The following is a 21,472-nucleotide window of genomic DNA, read 5'->3' as shown; positions in this document are numbered from 1 at the left end:
AAGAGATGGGAAAAGAATGGATGTTTCAGGTCAGGCCTGTAGAACCAAATTTAAATCAGTGTTGCCAGAATCTAATTCAAAGTTACTGAAGCTATTTAAAAATCATTAAGTTAATGAAACACTAGTATCTTTCTCAGTAAATAAGCTTGTACAATTTGGGTTTTATTTTCACTGTGCCTGAACATACCTTATATTTAACACATGCTTTCAGATCCCATTTGGAAGCCAGTACAGACCAGTGGAAGCGTTTACATCTCTCTCTTCAGGAACTTTTGGCATGGCTGCAGCTGAAGCAGGATGAGTTAAAACAGCAAGCACCCATTGGTGGAGATCTTCCCACTGTGCAGAAACAGAATGATATTCATAGGGTATGATTTTTTTAAAAATAATCTTTCAGTCACTGCTTTTTTCTTTTGCAGATAAGTGTTGCATGAAACAGTCCTTGTTGGAAAATTAAGATACCCTATAAAATACATTTTAGAGACAATGAAAACTGAACTTCTTGCATAAGAGTACTAGCTACAGTTTTCAAACACAGCTTAGAAAATCAGCCTTTTGGAGAAAGGAGTGTTTACTACCAGCTGCTTGCCCTTTTTGAAAAGCAACACACAGCATTTTTAAAGACCTATCACAGACAGATATTTTTCATGGTCAGAATAAATACTAATCTTATATTATTTGAGGATTAAATAGGTAGCTCTGAAAATTTTTCTAGATCAAGCACTTAAACTTCATGTGTACTTCCTGAGACTCGGTTTTGCTACTGATTTTGGGGAATGTTTGTGAAAAAAGTAGCTGATATCAGCCCTACTGCACAACTGTGTGAATCACAAAACTATTCTGATAACTAACTCTATGGATCAAACTAGTTTCATCAGAAAATTCTTATGGAAAAGCAGTAGCAGAGCATCATATGGGGACTTTTCTAGACTAAATTTTGTAGTAAGAAGGAACCTAAATCCAACATTTGTATGGGGAGTTGGTTCTTTTTAAACCAACAAATGAACAACCCCCAAAATAACACACCATTGAGTAATCCTTCATAAAAAGACTTACACAGGGTTTTTTGTGGTAAAGGTACGCTTTAAGTATGTTTTCTGTGTTGAATCAAGTTCACACCTGTGTGATGCTAACCTAATGTCTGCTTTCAGGTAAACATCTTTTAATTTACTATGCCATTGCAGTCAATTCAGGTCTGAATGTGAAATCACAGTTCTAGTTCTCAATGGTGCTATTTCAGCAGTGCTATAAGGAAACCCATTAGGAAACTAGTGTCCTTGTAAAATAAAGCTGAAGAACTGCTGAATGAAGCAGTAAATGGGGACAAACTGTTGTTCTGAGAATGAATAGGGAACCATGGAAAGGTAACTGGGATAACACACCCAACTTCATCAGCTCCTATTCTGTAACATAAACTGCATAAAATCCTGTCTAGCTCTTATAGCTCTTATGGTAAGACTTCTGTTTATTTTGTGTTAGTTTCTGGTGTGAATTTAATCTGGAAAGCGTCAGTTAATAATAGATGTCCATAACATAAATGAGACCTCAACACATTAGGACAAATTCTGATCCAGTAGGAAGTTGGGAATACAGTGTCAGGGTTTTTATTTTACAGAGAACAGTATGAGATCAAAGGCAAGAAACCTTACTGATACAATGAAATTGTCCTCTCATGTTTAAAAGGTAAATGTATGGAGTTATTGAAATGAACCAGATAAGTATTTCTACTGTGACATTTCTCCGCATACACTATTCCATTTATTGGAATTTACTTGGATTAAGTATTCTAGCTCTCCTTTCCATCATCCATATGTGTCTTTAGTTAAAACAATGACGTTATGGGAGGTTTTTTCCTCCTGTTTGGTGACCAATCATACTTCACTGTGACATCTAAAAAGTTATTTCAAACAAATATATTTTCTATTGAATAAATTAAATTGTCAGTCAGACAGCTTGATACCATGAGAAAAGAGTATTCCAAAACCAGTGATCATCCTCTCAAAACATTGTGCTGCATATATGTAACTTTCAGTTTGCAAAATTTGCCACAAATGTATTGTTTCTGTAGTTCCTAAATCTCTGAATTTATTGCTTAATGAAGAAATGTGAAATGGTACTATAAAATGAAATTGGAACTGGAATACCTATGTTTTCTCCATTCATCTGGTAGCTGTATTATAAATATTGCTCTAATAGATTGTCCTACCTCATGCTGAAGGACACATTTGAGAACAAGTAGTGAGAAGATCAAGTCTAGAAAGAGAACATGACACATCTTGCTTCTTTGTTATTGGGAACTCTGAGTTTGTGAAAAATCTGGAAATATCCTATACAACCAGGCTTGGCTTTTTGGCCTAGGCAAACAAGCATTCATCTACAGCAGAATATGTTGGGAGGTAGTGGCAATATGGTTTCTCAAGGGCCTCTATAATGTTCATGAAAGCCAAAGAGAAAGATGAACAAAAAACATCTTGCTGTCAGTGCACAATGCTTTTCTAAGATAATATAATCACAGAATCATCTAGGTTGGAAAAGACCTTGAAGATGATCCAGTCCAACCATTAACCTCACACTGACAGTTCCCAACTACACCAGATCCCTCAGCGCTATGTCGACCCGACTCTTAAACACCTCCAGGGATGGGGACTCCACCACCTCCCTGGGCAGCCCATTCCAACACCTAACAACCCCTTCTGGAAAGAAATGCTTCCTAATATCCAGTCTAAACCTTTCCTGGTGCAACTTGAGGCCATTACCTCTTGTCCTATCATTTGTTACTTGGTTAAAGAGACTCATCCCCAGCTCTCTGCAACCTCCTTTCAGGTAGCTGCAGAGGGCGATGAGGTCTCCCCTCAGCCTCCTCTTCTCCAGACTAAACACCCCCAGTTCCCTCAGCTGCTCCTCGTATGACCTGTGCTCCAGACCCTGCACCAACTTCATTGCCCTTCTCTGGACACACTCGAGTCATTCAATGTCTTTTTTGTAGTGAGGGGCCCAAAACTGAACACAGGAATCGAGGGGCGGCCTCACCAGTGCCGAGTACAGGGGTCAGAACCCTTCCCTGTCCCTGCTGGCCACGCTATTGCTGACACAAGCCAGGATGCCATTGGCCTTCTTGGCCCCCTGGGCACACTGCTGGCTCCTGTTCAGCCGGCTGTCAATCAACCCCCCCAGGTCCCTCTCTGACTGGCAGCTCTCCAGCCACTCCTCCCCAAGCCTGTAGCGCTGCTGGGGGTTGTTGTGGCCCAAGGGCAGCCCCCGGCATTTGGCCTTATGGAAACTCCTCCAGTTGGCCTCAGCCCATGGCTCCAGCCTGTCCAGGTCTCTCTGCAGAGCCTCCCTACCCTCGAGCAGATCAACACTCCCACCCACCTGGTGTCATCTGCAAACTGACTGAGGGTGCACTCGATCCCCTCGCCTAGGTCATCAGTAAAGATGTTAAACAGGAGTGGCCCCAACACCGAGCCCTGGGGGACACCACTTGTGACCGGCCGCCAACCGGATTTAACTCCGTTCACCACAACTCTTTGGGCCCGTCCATCCAGACAGTTTTTTACCCAGCAAAGCGTGTGCCCATCCAAGCCTCAAGCAGCCAGTTTCACCAGGAGAATTCTGTGGGAAATGGTGTCAAAGGCCTGACTGAAGTCAAAGTAAACGACATCCACAGCCTTTCCCTCATCCAATAAGCAGGTCTCCCTGTCATAGAAGGAGATCAGGTTTGTCAGTCAGGACCTGCCTTTCATAAACCCCTGCTGACTGGGCCTGATCCCCTGGTTGTCCATTATATGACTTTCAATGTCTCTCAAGGTGACCTGCTCCATGACCTTCCCTGGCACTGAGGTCAGACTGACAGGTCTGTAGTTTCCTGGATCCTCCTTTCTGCCTCTCTTGCAGATGGGTGTCACGTTTGCCACCCTCCAGTCCAGTGGGACCTCCCATGTGGGACTTAGCCATAACTTCAGGTAAGTCATGGACAGCGGCTTGGTGAGCACATCTGCCAACTCTTTCAGCACCCTTGGGTGTAACCCATCCACTCCCACAGACTTGTGTGCATCCAAGTGGTGCAGCAGGTCTCTGACCACCTCCTCTTTAATTGTGCTGACCTCATTCTTCTTCCTCTCCCCATTTCCCAGCTCATGAGGCTGGGTGTCCAGGCTGTGTGTCCCATGCTTTGGTGCAAGGGGCAGCCTGGTCATGTTCCCTAGGTCTTCCTTCTGGAGAGGTGATGTGTCTTTCTCACAAATCTTTATTTAGGACTTCAAGCATTCTCACAGAAAGTGTGAGACCAAAACATCCATGACTTTTTGAAGCACCAGCATCCCTTTTTATCTTTCCCTCTGTGAAAGTTAAGACATATGAAATGCCTGAGGTCTGTTCTAGCCAGCTGCATAGCAACTTCCATAAAGTAGTGTTAAAGCCCATCCAGAACATCAGAATGAAACAATAAAGATGTGGCTTTAACTCAGCATGACATTAGCTCAAACCCTTTATTCAAAGACAACTCTTGAGCCAAAACAAGACTTAGAGAACGATTTGTATAGAATTGTTGCAACAAAGCTTTTGTCATCTGAATAATACTTGAGTATTCAAAACCACTATCTTTCCTCATGGGTCGAAGAAATATTTTTTCATCTGGAGAAATTGCTTTTCATAAAATCTTAGTATTGTATATTGTTCTATAAGCTATTTGAAAGTTTCCCAGAATTCATCATAAAGGTGGCAAAGACTTCAGTAATGGACTAAGTGGTCTCTATCATTTACCAACCAACTGGAGTGTTTAAAAGTTTTAGGGATGAGAACTGTTGCATAAAAGGTACTGTGAATAGGTGCAAAGTGACTTTACAGAATAGATCTCCTTCTCACATCTCCTTTTTGATAATCTTCTCTGCCACATGCAGGTACATATAGACACAAATCTGTGGTCATCATGTCTAGTATGAAAGCTAGCACATTTTAGTTCCTTTTAGAAATATGTCTTCTTTCCTATAAAAAAAAAAAAAAAAAAAAAAAAAAAAAAAAAAAAAAAAAAAAAAAAAAAAAAAAAAAAAAAAAAAAACAACATAATCCTTGAAATTAGATTGCCTGGGCACTATGGACTTCCTATTACTCTAAAAATCAGAGAAGCAGATGTACAAAGGCTGTATCTGCATTAAGAGTTTAGCTCATTTCTGAACATAGGAAAAATGCTTTTTAAAAAGCTTCCACCACAAGTGTAGAAGTATCTAGCTTAAAACTGGAGCACAGTACTGGAAAGCTGTTTCTTCCAAGAGTTTTGGTCCCCAGCTTAAGAATAAAACTTATGTCTCAGAGTGTTGGGTGTGAAAGTAGAGCAGTTGAATTTTGGTCTTGAGAAAAAGAATCTGCTGATAATTTTGTCCTCCTGAATGTTGGTTCTGGAAGTCAGTCTTCGGTAAACAAGTTAATTCTCTACCTGATCTGACCAATCTTTTAAATGACCCCAATTTCCACCTTTGGTATACCTATAGCAGTACAATGTCTTTCCTTCTGTGAAGAATTGTTTTTGCCAGGTAAAGCCAGAAGTGAACCCAGGTAAGGTCTTCATTGGAGAACAGAAAAAGCCTCTGCAGGGGAATATTATTTATAAGCAGCTTAACTGATTGCCATTGAAAAATGGCATGATGAATGCCACATGGTTTTATGCCTGAATCCTTTTTCTAAACTGATGTTACAAGCTGATTTTTTTTCCCCTTAAGGATGTAATTTAAAGAAAACCAAACATATTTAACCTCTTAATTGTTTATAAGACCATCTGGAACACCTCAGACATTCATAGCAGAGATGAAAAGTTGTTACTTATCATTAGAATGCTCCTACTTGCCAAGATTGGTTATAAACATTTTAAGAGTAGGATTCTGATGAAAATTTCAAATGCTTGAATCTCTGCCAGAGGAGAGCTTGAACTCAACTGAGAAAAGAGATATCCATGCAGTCAAAATCATTGTTGCGTTATAAATGTGAGGTGTTTTTTAGACAAGGCAGTTTGGAATTTATCCCAAATACACCCACATAAATGCTATTTTTTTGAACTTATATATATAGTGGGTCATTTTGTCGATTTTGGCATCTGAAGAAATTGTGTCTATGCCAGGGTCTTAGAATGGGTGGGTAGGTGGAGATGGAGTTAGTCAATGGTAAAAAATACTGCTGTTCATCAAAGCATTATTTAATTATCTTACAATTTTCTTTGTTTTAATGTGTAATAATAGTATTTTAATGAAATTGTATTAATAACCATGTACATGTTACTGTTAATCTCAGTTAAGTAACTTAGGCATCATGCAGATAGCTTGCTTTTTCTTTCATTCTTTTGAGAGTTGCCACATCTTCTGTGTAGTGATTGTATTAACAGCATAAAGAGCATTTATGAATATAGATGCTAATTATTAACAATGCCCTGGAAATGTTTCACAAGAAACCTCTATCAAGGTCTCAATGCCTGAGAAGGAGTATAATTCCTGTTTCAACACACTAACCTTTTCTAGTGGCACAATTACTATCTACTTTTTTAAAGTGAAGACAAACCCCATTTTTAAAAAACATTCTGATTAGGAAGTGTCTTTATTTAATTGTACTCTTTCCCTTCAAAATTCATTAAAAGAAAAAATGCCCGCTTTTCTAATCATGGAGATTACTGTTAGTTTTACTAATGCAGCTCCCTTCTCATTATATTTTCACCTTTCAATTTAAACAATCTGTGTTTCTCCATCTAAAGAGATTTAAGGACACCGGGGAGGAGGTAGTGGAGGTCTGAGATAAACTGATCAATATATGTATTATTAAAATGGTGGACAGAATGCCATTACTGTTGTAGTGTTGATGACAAATAGAGATGTTTAAATAAAGTAGTTTACTTGGGTTTTTTGTCAGGTCATACATTATGCACATTCGATTTCCTCTACAGTCACCATGAAGTGTGGAAGAAGTTAAGGAATTCAATGAAACTAGCCTGAAATCATTATCTGTAGATTAGACATTCATTTAAGATAATTCTGCTTTCAGTGATGGTGTGCTTATTATAAAGATGTATTTGTCAGGGCTCCAGATAGTTTGTTTTTTTGGGTTTTTTTTTTTTTCAAAAGAGAAAATGTAATTTATTGTTACTTATTATTTTTATTGGTAGTGTGTACATATTTTACAACAAAACTTTAATCAGAAAAGCTGACTTTATCTTCATACAGTAAGAACTTTTTTTTTAAGAGGATAGTATGAAATGAGCATTCATTATTTTTAATGTTGTTCTGTGCCACTGGTTTAGCCTCATTTCTTTTTCATTCTCTTCTTTTTAAATTTCTTATACTGCAACATATTTTAATTTACTCAGTAGAAGTCTGCAGATCAAAACTAGGGAAGGCTATGAGAATTGTGGGTAGTTCTGAATAACATACTGTGTACTATTCTAAAACTCAGGATATACAGACTATAATCACATCTACCAGCTCCAACACCCAGAATGAAAACGTTGGAAAAGAAAACATTTAACACATTGGCTCGCTGTTTTCTTTTAATAAAAGAGAGAGACACTTTCTGTTTGTGACTAAATACAAAATATACAAAGTCAGAAATTTCCCATTAACATTTCTGTATTGTTTTGACAAGTTAGATGCAATAGATAGTTCCTGCTCACAAACTTTATGGGATGCAGTATGCATATCTGATTGTTATCCTTGTTCTGTTCACAAGAGATATTGGAGGAATGTGGCTTTAAACCTCTTTTGGAAACACAGTGCCACTAGGTGTATCTTGTTGGTATGATTTTATGCAAAAGCCGTACAAGTTGAAAGAAGGTATCTTGTGTCCTTCTCATTGTTTGTACATGTACATAGGTAGGGTTGACGACTACAGCAGCAGTACTCATTCCCAAATACACAGCTCAAAGGCATTTCTGGCTTTTAAATATCCTGTGAATTGGTGTAGTTCTGTGTTCCCCTAGAATACCTGTGACTCCTTCCTGCTCTTGTGTGTAGGCAGAACAGACCTTTGTGCATGTGCCTCCTGTTCGATTGATTCTGGGCATAGACATTTCTGAGAAGTTATTTGCTTTTGGAGACGTTTTATACAGCATATTATATCTTTAAGCTGTTACGCAATTGTAATGTTTAAGAACCAGTATGACTGCTGATGTCACTTCTAACACTATCAGATGAGCAAAGCACACTGTCCATGGGGGAATATTTTGAGTTATGTTACCTGCTGGCTTCCTAGAGCTGCAGACCTGTCACATTCTAGTGGGACAAAATAAGGTCATGTGAGGTGAGCACAAAGGCTAATTAAAAGAATAGATTTTCCTCGTTTGGAGACATGAAACAAGCTTATTGTATTTCCTCTTTCCACTGCACTTCATGCAAGAGTCATATATGAATTATAAAAGTTTCTAAGACTAAAAATGTCCAAATTAAAGAATTTTAACCCTGGATTAACCCCACTCAGATTTTTATGCAGAACAATGTCCAATGGTAGTTTACTTGTTAGTATTACAGTACTCTTCGTTGTGAAAATCATCGTTGGTTCTTAAGGGTCAAAATGATTGTTTAAAACATTTATCACAGATACTAATCAAACAATAGATTCCGTTATCATAGCAGCTACACTCTGTGAAAGGATCCGAGTCCCACTGATGTCCATGACAGAAAATGAACATTTTTTACTCTGTTGTTTCCTTCAAAACAACACACTTTACTAAAGGGTTGTCCTGATTCACAATTACAAACCTTAAGGGTCAGTTGTTGACCACTTAGTAAAAAGTTTATTTAAATATTTATAGTAGAATAATATAGTAATTTCCTTAAGTTTACTTTCCTGAAATGTATTATAAATTTTTTACCTATGAGTGCTCATATTATAAATTACAGGTGTGATTCTCATTATTAGTTCTGTTAGGTATTTCCTTTACAGAACATTTCATATCAAATATAATTCAAGGTGTAATGAACTTTTTAATATTGAATTTGTAAACTTTCTTTAGTTTGCATAAACCCAAAAATTTTGTTTGATAATTAATTTAACTGAATTGGTGAATTTATTGTTAGAAGCATATATAATGCCTATGTTGTAAAAAAGAATTTTCTAATCCCTGGAGTAAAGTATCTGTTTTCCATTCATGGCATATGGCTCTCTTTTTTTGTGTTTTGCGTTACACTGCACTATAATTATCTGCATATTTTACCTCTATGCTGCTTAAAAACAGTATGCATTCAATATTTTTCATAGAGAAGAAAATGTTGAAATAGAATAGTGGTAAAGACCATTTAGCTTAATTCAGTACAACATGGAAAAGACCCAATGACACGTGCAACCCACAGGCCAGGTTTCGTCTGCATTTTTGTGCGGTGAACATATGGATTCAGATTAGCAGAATCTTAAATTCTCTTTAACAACAAAAATACTGAGATACTTTCCATAGCCTACCAAAACTTCAGATACCAACGTGGAGAATCTTACTCATGGTCATTTTAAAAGCAATAGAAGAGAGATTGTAAAAGGACCTGTTGCTGGAAGAAGAGAATTGCGAATAGGAAGAAAAGGCAAGAAAAGAGACAAGTGCCAAAAAGCATGACAGGAAAGGAAGAGATGAAAGGGAGAAATACAGTTAGTTGATCTATAAAGGAGGAGAATGTACCACCAAGTAATGTTAACATAAAGTTATGGAAACTGATACTAAATACTGATTAAAGCAACTAAGCAACTATTTCATAAGGCCTACTTTCTGCCCTTCAATTTTGACTCATGCACGCTTACCTCTAGGCTAAATTATATTTCTGAATTTTCACCTTGACCTTCATTCTAAATTTCAGAAATCTCAGTTCATGTAGTTTTGGAAGAGATGTATCTACACCTCTACTAGAAGAGAGTGTTGCAATTTAATATATTGGAATTTGTTTTGTTACTAATTTTTACAGGTTAGCATGTCAATATCCTTATGTCCTTTTTTTTTTTTTTCCTTATAACAGTTGCCAGCAGCAATAGCATAACAACACAGTAGCTGTTACACGTTGGATTTTCCTTCACATTCTGCTAAATCTTGCTTTCAAGAACCATTAGCTATTCTGGTGTGGTCCAAAACAGAGCCAGCTAAAGCCTTGCCCCTTGCAGTTTTGAAGGTGACTCTGATGTTAATTAACAAAAGGGATCCCTCTCACAGTGAAAATTTGACCAGAAACCTTGGGTATTTTACAGCATACTGGCAGTACATTTGCTCCCTTGAATACAATGTGATTTCAGGTTAAGCAAAAGCTGACTGTCTCTTTTATCTTTTTTTTGTAGCTACTTGTAGTACACACATGGAAGCTGTTGCTGGAAATTTTGTTCTTAAATTGACAAAAACAGGGGCTATTACTCAGTATTTCATTATGTAGCCATTTACAGTAATTTTGTTTAATCTCTCAGACTTTCAAGAGGGAGCTGAAAACAAAAGAACCTGTTATCAGGAGTGCGCTTGAGACTGTGCGGATCTTCTTAGCAGAGCAGCCTGTGGAGGGACTGGAGAAGCTCTACTCTGAACCAAGAGGTAATTGTTGAAAGAACAGGGTAATAACACATTGCTGGAAAGATCAGTGATGATCAGCAATGATTAAATAAATTCTGCCAGCCACTGTGAAAGCATTCCTTTTACAATCCAAGCTGAATGTCAGTATTCAGAAACTAAGCTAAAAATATAGATGAAAGAAACCCTTAGCTATCCTTCTGAACACTGTGGCACTAAATAGACATGCATATTTATAAGCAGATTTTGAAACTGGCTTTCAACCTTCAAGACCATTTGAGATCTGAAAGCTGCAATTTAACCTAAAATTCAACTTGTAGTCTCAGTACTGCAGAAGCGCCCAGATCCTCTCAATTGCAGCAAAAGTTTCACAGTGATTAATGTTTATGTATGTGCAGAACTATTTTGCTGAATCAAGACACAGTCAATAAACTTTTAGCTACACCTTGCATGTTTAAAAATGCTTTTATGTACCCAAACACATATTTTGGTGATCTGTATGGTGGCAAGATTTAAATTTGTTAAGAGATTTTCAAATGCAAATACATTGATAGGTTGCTGAATAGTTTCTTACTGAGCTTTGATGGTGATTATTTTTCTTCTGAGGTAGAATATGTCTTAAAAACCTCTTGACTTTCACATATAGAGCTGTCACCTGAGGAAAGAGCCCAAAACATCACTAAACTTCTCCAAAGGCAAGCAGATGATGTCAGAACCGAGTGGGATAAGCTGAATCTACAGTCTGCTGATTGGCAAAAAAAGATAGATGATGCTCTTGAAAGACTGCAGGGGCTTCAAGAGGCAATGGATGAACTAGACCTGAAACTACGCCAAGCTGAAGTGTTCAAGGGATCCTGGCAGCCAGTGGGGGATCTGCTAATTGACTCTCTGCAGGATCACTTAGAAAAAGTCAAGGTACGTGTCAGTATATCAGTATTTCTGAGTATAAAATAATTGGCTTGTTCTTTGTATGAATCCCCAAATGAGGAATTATCTTTTAAAATGAGAAATTGATAGCTTTGTATCATGGTCGGGTTTTGTTTTTTGTTTTGTTTTGTTTTGTTTTGTTTTGTTTTGTTTTGTTTTAAAAAAGAAAAAAAAGAAAAAGATACATATAAAGAGTTTTATAATTCTGCTGTTAAAATAAAGTCTAATCAACACTGAGAATGTAAGCAGTTAATATGGGTAAAGAGCACTACAGGAATGTGTAAATATCCTCAGCATACTCACAATTAATTCAGGAGATGCATAGTTAACAATAAAGAAAGCAAAATAGGATAGGAGAATGTATGATTAAAAGTATAGAAAATTAATTCCATTCTTTAGTATAGTTTTGCAAGTATGATGAGTACAGAATTGTCTCTATACTTGTAGCATAGAAGTTAATCTGAAGTGTATGGTTTTGCTGCCTTATTTGATAACTAGGCCTCATAACATAATATACTTTAAAAATCCCCAACAACCCTGGGAAAACTGTCGTTATTTTCTATAACAATGCTTATCTGCTATCAATGGTTGTTTCATAAAATCATTGCTTACTGAGAAACTTGTGAAGACTGACTGCCATGGCCAAGCTTTATAAATACTGCAGGATTCCTTCAACTAGAGCACAATAGAGGCAGTTGCCATTTTGATAAGAACAAAGTGCCTCTGTTCCATTCACATAAATGGGAATCATCAGTCATTTTGAAAGAGACCTGATCTGACTGTTATTTTCTCTAGTAGAACATTAGGATCTAAAGAAGAGGAAATAGAATGACTAATGGCAAGAAAAAATGCCTTTTAAAATCAAATATAGTTTATTAAAAAAAAAAAAAGTCCATGAGTTTTAATCACACAAAGTTTAATGAGTGTCCTGTACAAATATACAAGACAAATAAGTACTTGGTAGCTGAAAAATTTGTTTATCTTCATTTAAATTCATAAATGAACAGAAAAGATCTTTTTTATAAATTCTCAGAAAGTGCCTTCTATTATATCCATGGATTTTTTTTGTGATTTTGAAACCTGAAAAAAAGGGTTTAGCATAATTATTATCTGTGATAGGGTCAATAAGTCATGTTTAAGCCGTTTTTATGTTGAGTGGCGAGTTCATGTGTTGATAGTAAATTAATTTCTGTTTTTCTCCCTGACTTGATCAGTTTAGATGTAACCATTATTTCTATGTAATTTTATTACTATGTAACTATTATTACTATGGCAGTAATAATGGTCAAATTTCATCAGTTTTTGCCCCCCCCCCGCCTTTTGTTTAAATGAAACCCAAAAAACTAGGAAGCTATTTTTTGTGTTTCATTTTCACACCTATCAAAGATGGAAGAGAAAGTTTATATTTTGGCTACTTGAGTACAATAAACTAAAGCAAATCTAGGCCTTTCTACAAAATGTAATGAATATTTATTTACTTCATAAGACCTTAACAACTACATTTTAAAAAATCAATAATGGTATTATATTCATAGTTACTTATAAATAAATTTGTTGCTTTGAAAGAAAATTAGTTACTAAAAGAATTTCTAGTCTAATGCCTGAAAGTCTTAATAAGATTAAGAAAGTTAATATGTGAACATTTATAAAAAATGGTATGTAGAATTACCCAAAAGCATTAGCCAGGTGAGCAGCAGTGTCTAATTCACATGTGCACAGAAATGAACATCATTTCTAGTCTAAAGTGGAGTCCAGTTGATGGGAAGAGTGAAGGGGCAAGAGACATTTCTGGTAGAGGGACAAGTAGAGGTAGGGGGAAGAAAGTTTCCACCTGCTCAGCACTGAACTGATTCCTTCCACATCCTAGCTGACAATTCCAGTCAATAGGCCCAGTCCCTAGCTCCAAAACTGCAGTAATCCCCCAAAATGCAGTGTGCATATGAGAGTGTAAAATGAGTTAAAAAGCTTGTTGTGTAATTCCTAACGTGCAATTTTAAAATTTACCTTATAATATTCAAGACTGGGAGAATCACTCAGACATTTGACTCAGCTCTTCAGATTTTAGATACCTTTTATATCTGTTATTTGGCCTGTATGAGATGGTTTAACACATGCCTGGTTACTACTGTTTTCATCTTTCTCCTCTTAGTAATTGATTCACTTAAAGGTTAAATACTTTTCCTTTGAAAATGATTCAGTTAAAAGGTAAATTTGTTGTTAAAGACACAAGCTACACAGTTTTCTGTTAAAAGTTATTAATAAACAATAAGGGTGGTTTTTTTATAAATTATATTATCAGCCAAACATGATCAAATTGATATACTATACATCTCTCATCCTTGCTTTCATTTTTACGATGTGTATCACAATGACTGATTATATTACAGTGTGAGAGAGAGTACCTATTACTCTGTATACATCTAAGCACCCCAGGCACCTTCTCAGCAGATCTTTGAAACATTGGTCACATGAGATTGCATTTCTTGCAAATCCTTCTCCTAACTGGGATCACAGTAGCCTGCCAATACCTAAGCTGATGAATAACTTCCTAGGGAAGGAGTTTACCAAGAGCCATTTGTTATTGTTCTCTTTAGCTATAATTGCTGGAGCTCTTAAGGTCGTGATGTAATGTTGAACTTGCACAGAATAACTGATCTTTGATCAGTGTTAATGGATTATTATTACAGATCCTTGATCTATATTAATGTACCAATTGGTATTCATCTCTGAGTCTGACAAGAGATAGTTTCACACACCTACCCCAAAGAATGCAACCTAGACTACAGATGATCTATAATCAAAATATTCTTCAGACTTCCCCACTCTCCTCTGTTATTCTCCCTTTTTTATCTCTCATATGAGTGAATTTATCTGCAATCTGAAATATAACTTCTTTCTTAATAACCACATTCTTTCTCTCTTTCTCTTCCAAGTATACCTTTCTGTCCATTAAACTACAAACCATCACTTAACTTTCTTAAAATCAGTTCAAGACCAAAGAAATCTATTACATGTCTTCTAATAACCATTGGCTGATCATTTTGATTGTAGTTCAGGTCACATTTTAGACGTGACCTGGGATTTATACTTCTCTGTGCAGCAAATTCAACAAATGCTTTCTGCTTGCAGTCACTAACAAAATTTTCTCCTTTTCATGAGAATACCTGGAACACTTAGGCTCATATAGGACCACCACTCAGTTTTTATATTAGAATTGTCCTAGTATGCAACTGATATGCAATTATACATGCCTCATCCATTCAATATCTTATTCAAAGACCCATTCCAGGAACTGGCAGCAGAACCACCTTGCCTCTCTTTCTTCCCAAAAGACTCCTTTGCTCCATAGTAACCAAAAAAGCTAGTGTGCAACAATCATTACATGTCATGCTGATACCTTCTCACTGTTTTACTGTCTGTCTGTAGACATCAGCTGAGAAATACCAGTGGGAATTAGTACCATTAGGAAGTTTTAGATTTTGGTACTTTTACACTCTGAAAAATTCTTTTTTAAACTAGAAGCCACTATTTTTGGATGTTGTGCACAGAGTCTGGGAAAGTAATTTTAACAGTGTCGTATACATGTTACTACTGGTAGTCCAGCTACTCAAACATACGTATGAGCTCAGAATGCATAGAACTTTCATATGCCAGTGATATTCTAACATGTTACCAGTGGCGTATAACTGCTTCAGTTTTCTGTCATACACAACAACTCTCTAAGTGAACACCAGAACTTCTAGACTCCATAGATGATATAACTCTTTTCTGATATGTTTTAAACCACTGTAAAATGTAAAAAACCCAAAACAATCAAGGACAGGCAGTAGTGTCTGTGGTTTCACTAGTTCAGACTAGAAGCATGTATCTCAAGAACACCTGCCCAATAAAAGTTGAATTGTGTAGGCCTATTTTCAATTAACTCCACTTTCTTACAGAATTATTTGTTCTCCTTCATTGTCACATAAAGAGGGCACATTGACTCAATATGATGATTGTTAACTGTAAAAGTAGAACAGAATTTAGTGACATAAGTCTTCTATTTTCCCATGAGCAGTTTTCATGAAAGTCTTAATCTTGCTTCTCAAGAACTGGTTGTTGTTCTTGCAGATTCACTTTTACAGTTATGAACAAAGCTGTTACATGGGAAGACTATGAACTTTGCATATAGATTATGTATTTTAATATATTTAATGTAACAAGTGTATTCACAAAGGCTGTAAGTATCCTTTTAAATTCTTTTGTCACAGCCTATTTACAAATTTAATACAATTTCTACTAATTATTTTCTACAAAATTGTGAAACAAAAGGCAATAAGAAATTCACGAGTACTGTGTAAGTAACCCTTTTTTTCTAAGATGTCAGGCCTGAATTATATGCTGTTTATTTTAGACTTTCTTCACCATAATGGACAGTTGTAGCCAATTGTATGTCAGTGACAAACATTCACTGGAAAGTGTCAGCCTGAAACTTCTTTCTAATTTGTAAACTGAACAGAGTTTGCAATTATGCGTAGATCAGAAATGAACTGATCTGCTCATCATCTACTCCAAAATTACTTTCTATGTGCACTCAATCTTTTTGTCCCTAGTCATCTCTTCTCTAAATGTGACAAAAAGTAAGACAACCCCTTAAGATAATTAGCTAAATTTCAGTTGTGTTCATATGTGGCCATCGAAAGAAAAGAAATAGATTTGGCAAGGTTAAAATACCATATTATTACAAACACTCGAATACTAAATCAGCAACCTCAATTACCAAACAATGAATGAGCACAGGCAGTTCATTTAAAGGGGGAAAAAAAAAAAAAAAAAAAAAAAAAAAAGAGCCTTATATATTCTTCTGTGGTTCATTTTGGTGCTGTTCAGCTACCACTGTGCTGAAAAGACGTATTTAAGAAAAGTGGACTCTTACAGTGCTATTATAAGGGAACTGTGCTGACAGCTGCCTACAATGGAGATTCTGAGAGCAAAGCGAGTTGTTGAATTTCTAATCTGTGTTCTCATTCATAGGAAAAAAAAAATCTTCCAAAATTATTTGAAAAGCTTAGGTAATAGATAATTTTCTGTCCTTTGTGAAGAAAGAATGATTTTTGTAAGGAATTAATAGGGGTCACTTACAGAAAAATTAATGAATGACACCTGAACCCAATACAAAAGTCAACATTCATCCCTTCCTAGCTATGGAGGTGTATACTGGACATGAAGAGATCAGTTTTAAATAGATCCATAGACACTATGCAAGAAATAATTACCTGGAAGATGCATTGAATAACCAGAATTTCCAACCAGCTAGATATCAATAGCAGTACTAGAGACATGTTAAAGCAAATTGTGGTCAGACTGTAATGTGATACCTATGCTCCTGTTAATCTTTTGCTAACATAAAATTACGCTATACATTAAATTAAGCTAGTAAAGCTCATGCAATCCAGCCTGTAAAGCAAAATGACATTACACATACATCAACTTCTGAGATCTTTTTTAATTCCCCTTCTTTACTGATAGACTCTTATGTTCCTTAACAAAAGAAACAAACAAAATCCCACAAAAAAACAAAACCAACAACAAAAGGCAACATTTATTTTTCTTATGGAGGTCTGAATTTATAACAGCAAATTACTATATTTGGAAGGAAATTAACTTGCCTGACATTGCGAACAAAAATTACTTTTTGTTCTATTTCTGTAATTTTTTCACATTGCCTTGATATCTTCCTGCATTATTCCAAGCCCAGTACCTTTTTTGTTTCAAATTTCTACCATGTGTAATCACTTTTTTTTTTTTTTCCATGTGTAACATTGATTGATTTCACTGCTGTTAGAGAAATTTGAGGAGAAAATTTCTGTTCAGCAGAGTTCACAGCAGGCAAGCCTACAGAAGTAAGTGGCCCTAAAGTATTGCTTCAGCAGTTTCTCTTGGCTTTCTGGGCTGCAGTGCATATTGCCGAGTCACATTGAGCTTCTTGTCAACCAACAGACTAGGATGTATTTCAGCAATTTACAAGCATTACTCCCCACTATAACTATACTCCCTATTATTCTTAGATTTAAAAAAAAAAAAAAAAATAAAGCATTCCATATACAGAATTTTAGAGTGTGAACTAAGATTTGATTAAGTATTTTTAAATTGTTTGTACAGTTAAAAGATGACAGAATCCATGGTTTGCCTGCAGTGTAGGAGATGGAAGCATTTATATTTTCTTCAGTCTACAACTATAGTAATCACTGTTGCAAATGTTTCTCAAGTTTACCATTTCATACATATATCATTCTGTGATACAATCATGCAATAATTAGTTATGATGTCTCCTTAGACTACTTTGAAATACATATTCTTTTTTTTAGTTTAATTTGAAGCCAGCTGCCATCACCAAAGTCTATAATCAATCTGAATTAAATTGTCTCATTTCCTTTAGTAAGTCTTAATATGTTCTGTGCTGAGCTCTGTGATTTTTAAAAACTAATTAACACAGAATAGCCATTTCCTCCTAATTCATTTACCAGCTTTCCAAAACCCAAAAATTCATCCTTGAGAAAATTAGAGATGATCTCTATAAACAGCTTTTGTATGTGTGAAATATTTGTAGACTAGAAATTGTTCTAAAATTCTATAAGAGGATGAGATGATCTGATGACATTCTAGAGGACTTTAAGGTTTTAAATATAAATACAGTCAATAAAAATCAATTCTCCAAAATGGAAAAAAACTCTTCAGCAACTGTTTTACTGCCAATATAAACTAAACCATAGAGTATATCAGAGCATACTAAACCTTATTTTAAAGTAAACCAAAACCTTATCTAAATTCACATGGAGCACTTTGACATCCTATAGATGTCATTATAGATAACATTTCTGTGCATTTAAAAACCTTGTGGAGTTTGCTGTGATGAAAGCAATAGCTGACGTTTGTTGAATTTGTTAATGGGTCAACTTTCAGGATGTTGGAAAACATCAAAGACACTTCAGCTATCTGTATTACCTAATTGGTTGTACAGCATGGTATATTGTTTTTAAGATTTTTTAAATGTAGTTTTATACAGCAGAGAATTTAGTAGCGTTGTTTGGTTGTCATTACTGGAGGCAAGTTTAATTTTCTAAGGTTTGTTTTAAATATGAAATTGAGTTAAAAACCATAGAGTGCTTCACCGTGTAGCTGTACCAGCTGAAGTTAGTTCTGCTGTGCTTCTCAGCCTGTAGGAGATGAAAGTTACTCTGTTGTGTCCTGTGGTCTCTTAATCTCATTTTAACTGTTTATGAATCAATTTATTTTCTCACATGAAAAGAAATATATTCACAACCGGTTATTTAATATGTAATAGTCATGTATTTGCAACTGATACCAATGTAATCTAAAAGTCTCATCTGCCTTATATTGTTGCTGTGTAGTCAGTCACATAAGATTGAAGTTTTTTATGACAATAACTACGGCAATAACCCATATCTAAGACCATTTTAAATACTTGAGGCAAACCACCATTCCTTCTGCTGACTAATTTTGAAATAAGCTATATATTTCTAATCTCATATTTAGATGCTACCATTTTAATTATAGTGAATATTTTATGGAGACTAGATTACACAAGTTCTTTGTCTATATCAAGCTACCTGTTTTCAGGGAGAGTACAAAATCTTCCTTTCATAGGACTAATAAGAAAATGATGAGCAGACAGAGAAGTGAAATCTTGGAGTATTCTTTTAAAAATAAGACTGTCCTTGACCATACTACTTATTGGGAAACAGTGTCATAATTGAAATACAAAAACATTAATGTCGCTTTGCTAAGAACAAACAAAAAATTAGTATTCTTTAATTAACTCTTTGGGGAATCACAACTAGTATGTGAAACAGCCTCCTTGAAGACCATTTTGCGTTAAGAACCAGCACCTGGGAAAGAGCTGCACCAGATTTTGCCTGAATTGCACCAGATTTGTGTTAATTGTATTAACATAATTATTAATAGAACAGATTAACTATTTCCTCTTTGATTAAGGACCTTTGGACCAAATACTACTATTAGTGTTTCCTTGATAGTGCAGAAAACTTCCTGAACTCTAAAGAAAAAAAGGTGACCAATAAAGACTGGAAATCTTTTCTACCTCCAATCCAGTTTGGTAGAACATGCTATTATTAGATCAACAGATTTAATTTATAGCCAAATTTTTCCTTTTATGAACTCACTCTACTGATTTTAGTGGGAGCTCAACATGCACATCTGCAGGAATAATTTGACTTTTTAAGTATTGGTAATCTCTGATCTTAGTTTCTGATAGCCTACTGAGAGAACTAATACATGTAAAAAGACTTGTCTGTCATTTTATGCCTCTGAAGTTCAGAATTGGTCAAATCAGAATATTTTTAAGAAATTGCACTTTATCAGTTTATCAGAAATAAGAATGGAACTGGAGCTTTTAGACGGAGAATTAAACATTAATATTTGAGTACCTAAGTGTCACGGTTATTGCAAGAAGTCTAGCATTTAACATGCCTTTTTGTTTTGCTTTAAATTTTCCATGTAAACACAGCATATAGATATTAATCTGATGATCAAGTATTAACATTTCTAGACATAATGTTAAATCTAAATGCTCTTGAACTGTTGTGATTCTGTTCAAAAGTCTTCTTTCTCTTATCAACTGGAAATATAAATATTTATCCAAGGGAAAAGAAAATTACTATGTAAGTAATGGTTTTCTTCACCTGAGACCATTTTATTCAGGCTTTCCTAAGTGAGGGTGCCTCAGGGAGATGAGTGGCTAAATGGAGAAAAAGTATATCCAAGCAGTATTTCTAACAGAAATCTGATCTGTATATATGGTCTGCTATTGAAACATTTCTACATAAAGCAAAAGGACATGCCAGAAGTGACTATATAACCAGAGACATGTAGTTCAGTGAAAGATAAGAGGAGGGAAAAGGGAGGGGGAGTGCTACAAATTAATTTTAATGTTGTCTGCTGTCTGTGAGGGGGCAATTTTTTTCCATGAAGAGAAATCTGACAGTATTACGTTTTCAATGAAATCTTTTCTTAACTCTCTTTAACTCTCTTATTCCTGGGAATGTATTTTGTCATTGTAACTATCAAGTGTGCAGATTCTGTAATGATAATGTTACTATGACATGGGCAAATCAATGAACAAAATAAAATCAATTTTTCAAGCTCATATGCTGGTATACAGTGATTATTTAGGGACTGCTTGAAGTAGGGAGTGCAATGAGTGTTAGATTGTCTGGGATGTCTATCAGCAGCACATTGTACTATACTTTTCTCATTTTAATCTTTATATATTTAAAGCCTAATATAGTTTTATCCCTTTTTTTTTTTTCTTGGTCCAAGATTAACCCATAATAAAATCTTATTATTGCTACTTGGTAGTTTTATAGTTCTTCTCGTGTTCCATATAGTATGAGTTAATCTTCTCAGCTTCTTTCTGAGACAGCAATAGAAGTAGTATTATCCCCAATTTACAAACAGGGCAATTGAATCAGTGAAACTAATTGGTCCAGACAGCAATGCCACTCAAATTATTTTTATTCTCTTTAGCTTTTACCTGAAAATTGTTTTATTTCAGCTGGGTTTGATTATCCATAGGATTAAGAAAGACAGTTTTCAGTGGTGTCAGCAGGAGCCACAGCTACTCATTTCCCAGAGCTGCAGCCTGCTGTCCCTCAAGACGTGGCAGGGCAGCCTGTCACCCAGAAGGGCTTCCTGCTGAATGCCTGGGAAGGTGGGCAGTGCTCCTGACACTGCTTCCCAGCCTGTGTCGTGCTGCTATAAAAACCCTAGACTTGTTTGATTTTTAAAGTTTTATTTAACTATCTTTTTCAGCATTTTATTTTAGTATTATTTCCTCCTAAATTAGCTTAAAAAGTAAATTGTTCTCACTTAGACTCTACTAAAATCTACTGTTAGCACTGAATTCCCTTGTCTGGCATTGCTGAAGGATGTTCTTACCAGACGTAAGTCTAGGAGTTACCACCTCAAGATTTTGACTTAGCGTTTCACCCAGCCCCACCCTTCACTCATACAGTGGTGATGAAA

General features: G+C 35.7%; 1 protein-coding gene across 16 annotated transcripts in view; it reads left to right on the top strand.

Moving 5' to 3' along the window:
• The window catches only part of DMD (dystrophin), a 1,208,820-nt gene that overhangs the window by 1,011,430 nt on the left and 175,918 nt on the right, over nt 1–21,472 (top strand). For all 16 annotated transcript variants that reach the window (XM_026858158.1, XM_026858211.1, XM_026858140.1 and 13 more), the window contains 3 exons: nt 212–368; nt 10,405–10,525; nt 11,148–11,416. In XM_026858158.1, the coding sequence (XP_026713959.1) occupies nt 212–368; nt 10,405–10,525; nt 11,148–11,416 (547 nt within the window). The remainder of the gene's footprint in view (nt 1–211; nt 369–10,404; nt 10,526–11,147; nt 11,417–21,472) is intronic.

This window comes from Athene cunicularia, assembly GCF_003259725.1.
Source record: "Athene cunicularia isolate RWA chromosome 1 unlocalized genomic scaffold, athCun1 chr1_part1, whole genome shotgun sequence".
Taxonomy (NCBI): Eukaryota; Metazoa; Chordata; class Aves; order Strigiformes; family Strigidae; genus Athene; species Athene cunicularia.
The sequence above is the reverse complement of the archived record's forward strand: the minus strand, read 5'-3'. Positions and strand labels throughout refer to the sequence as shown.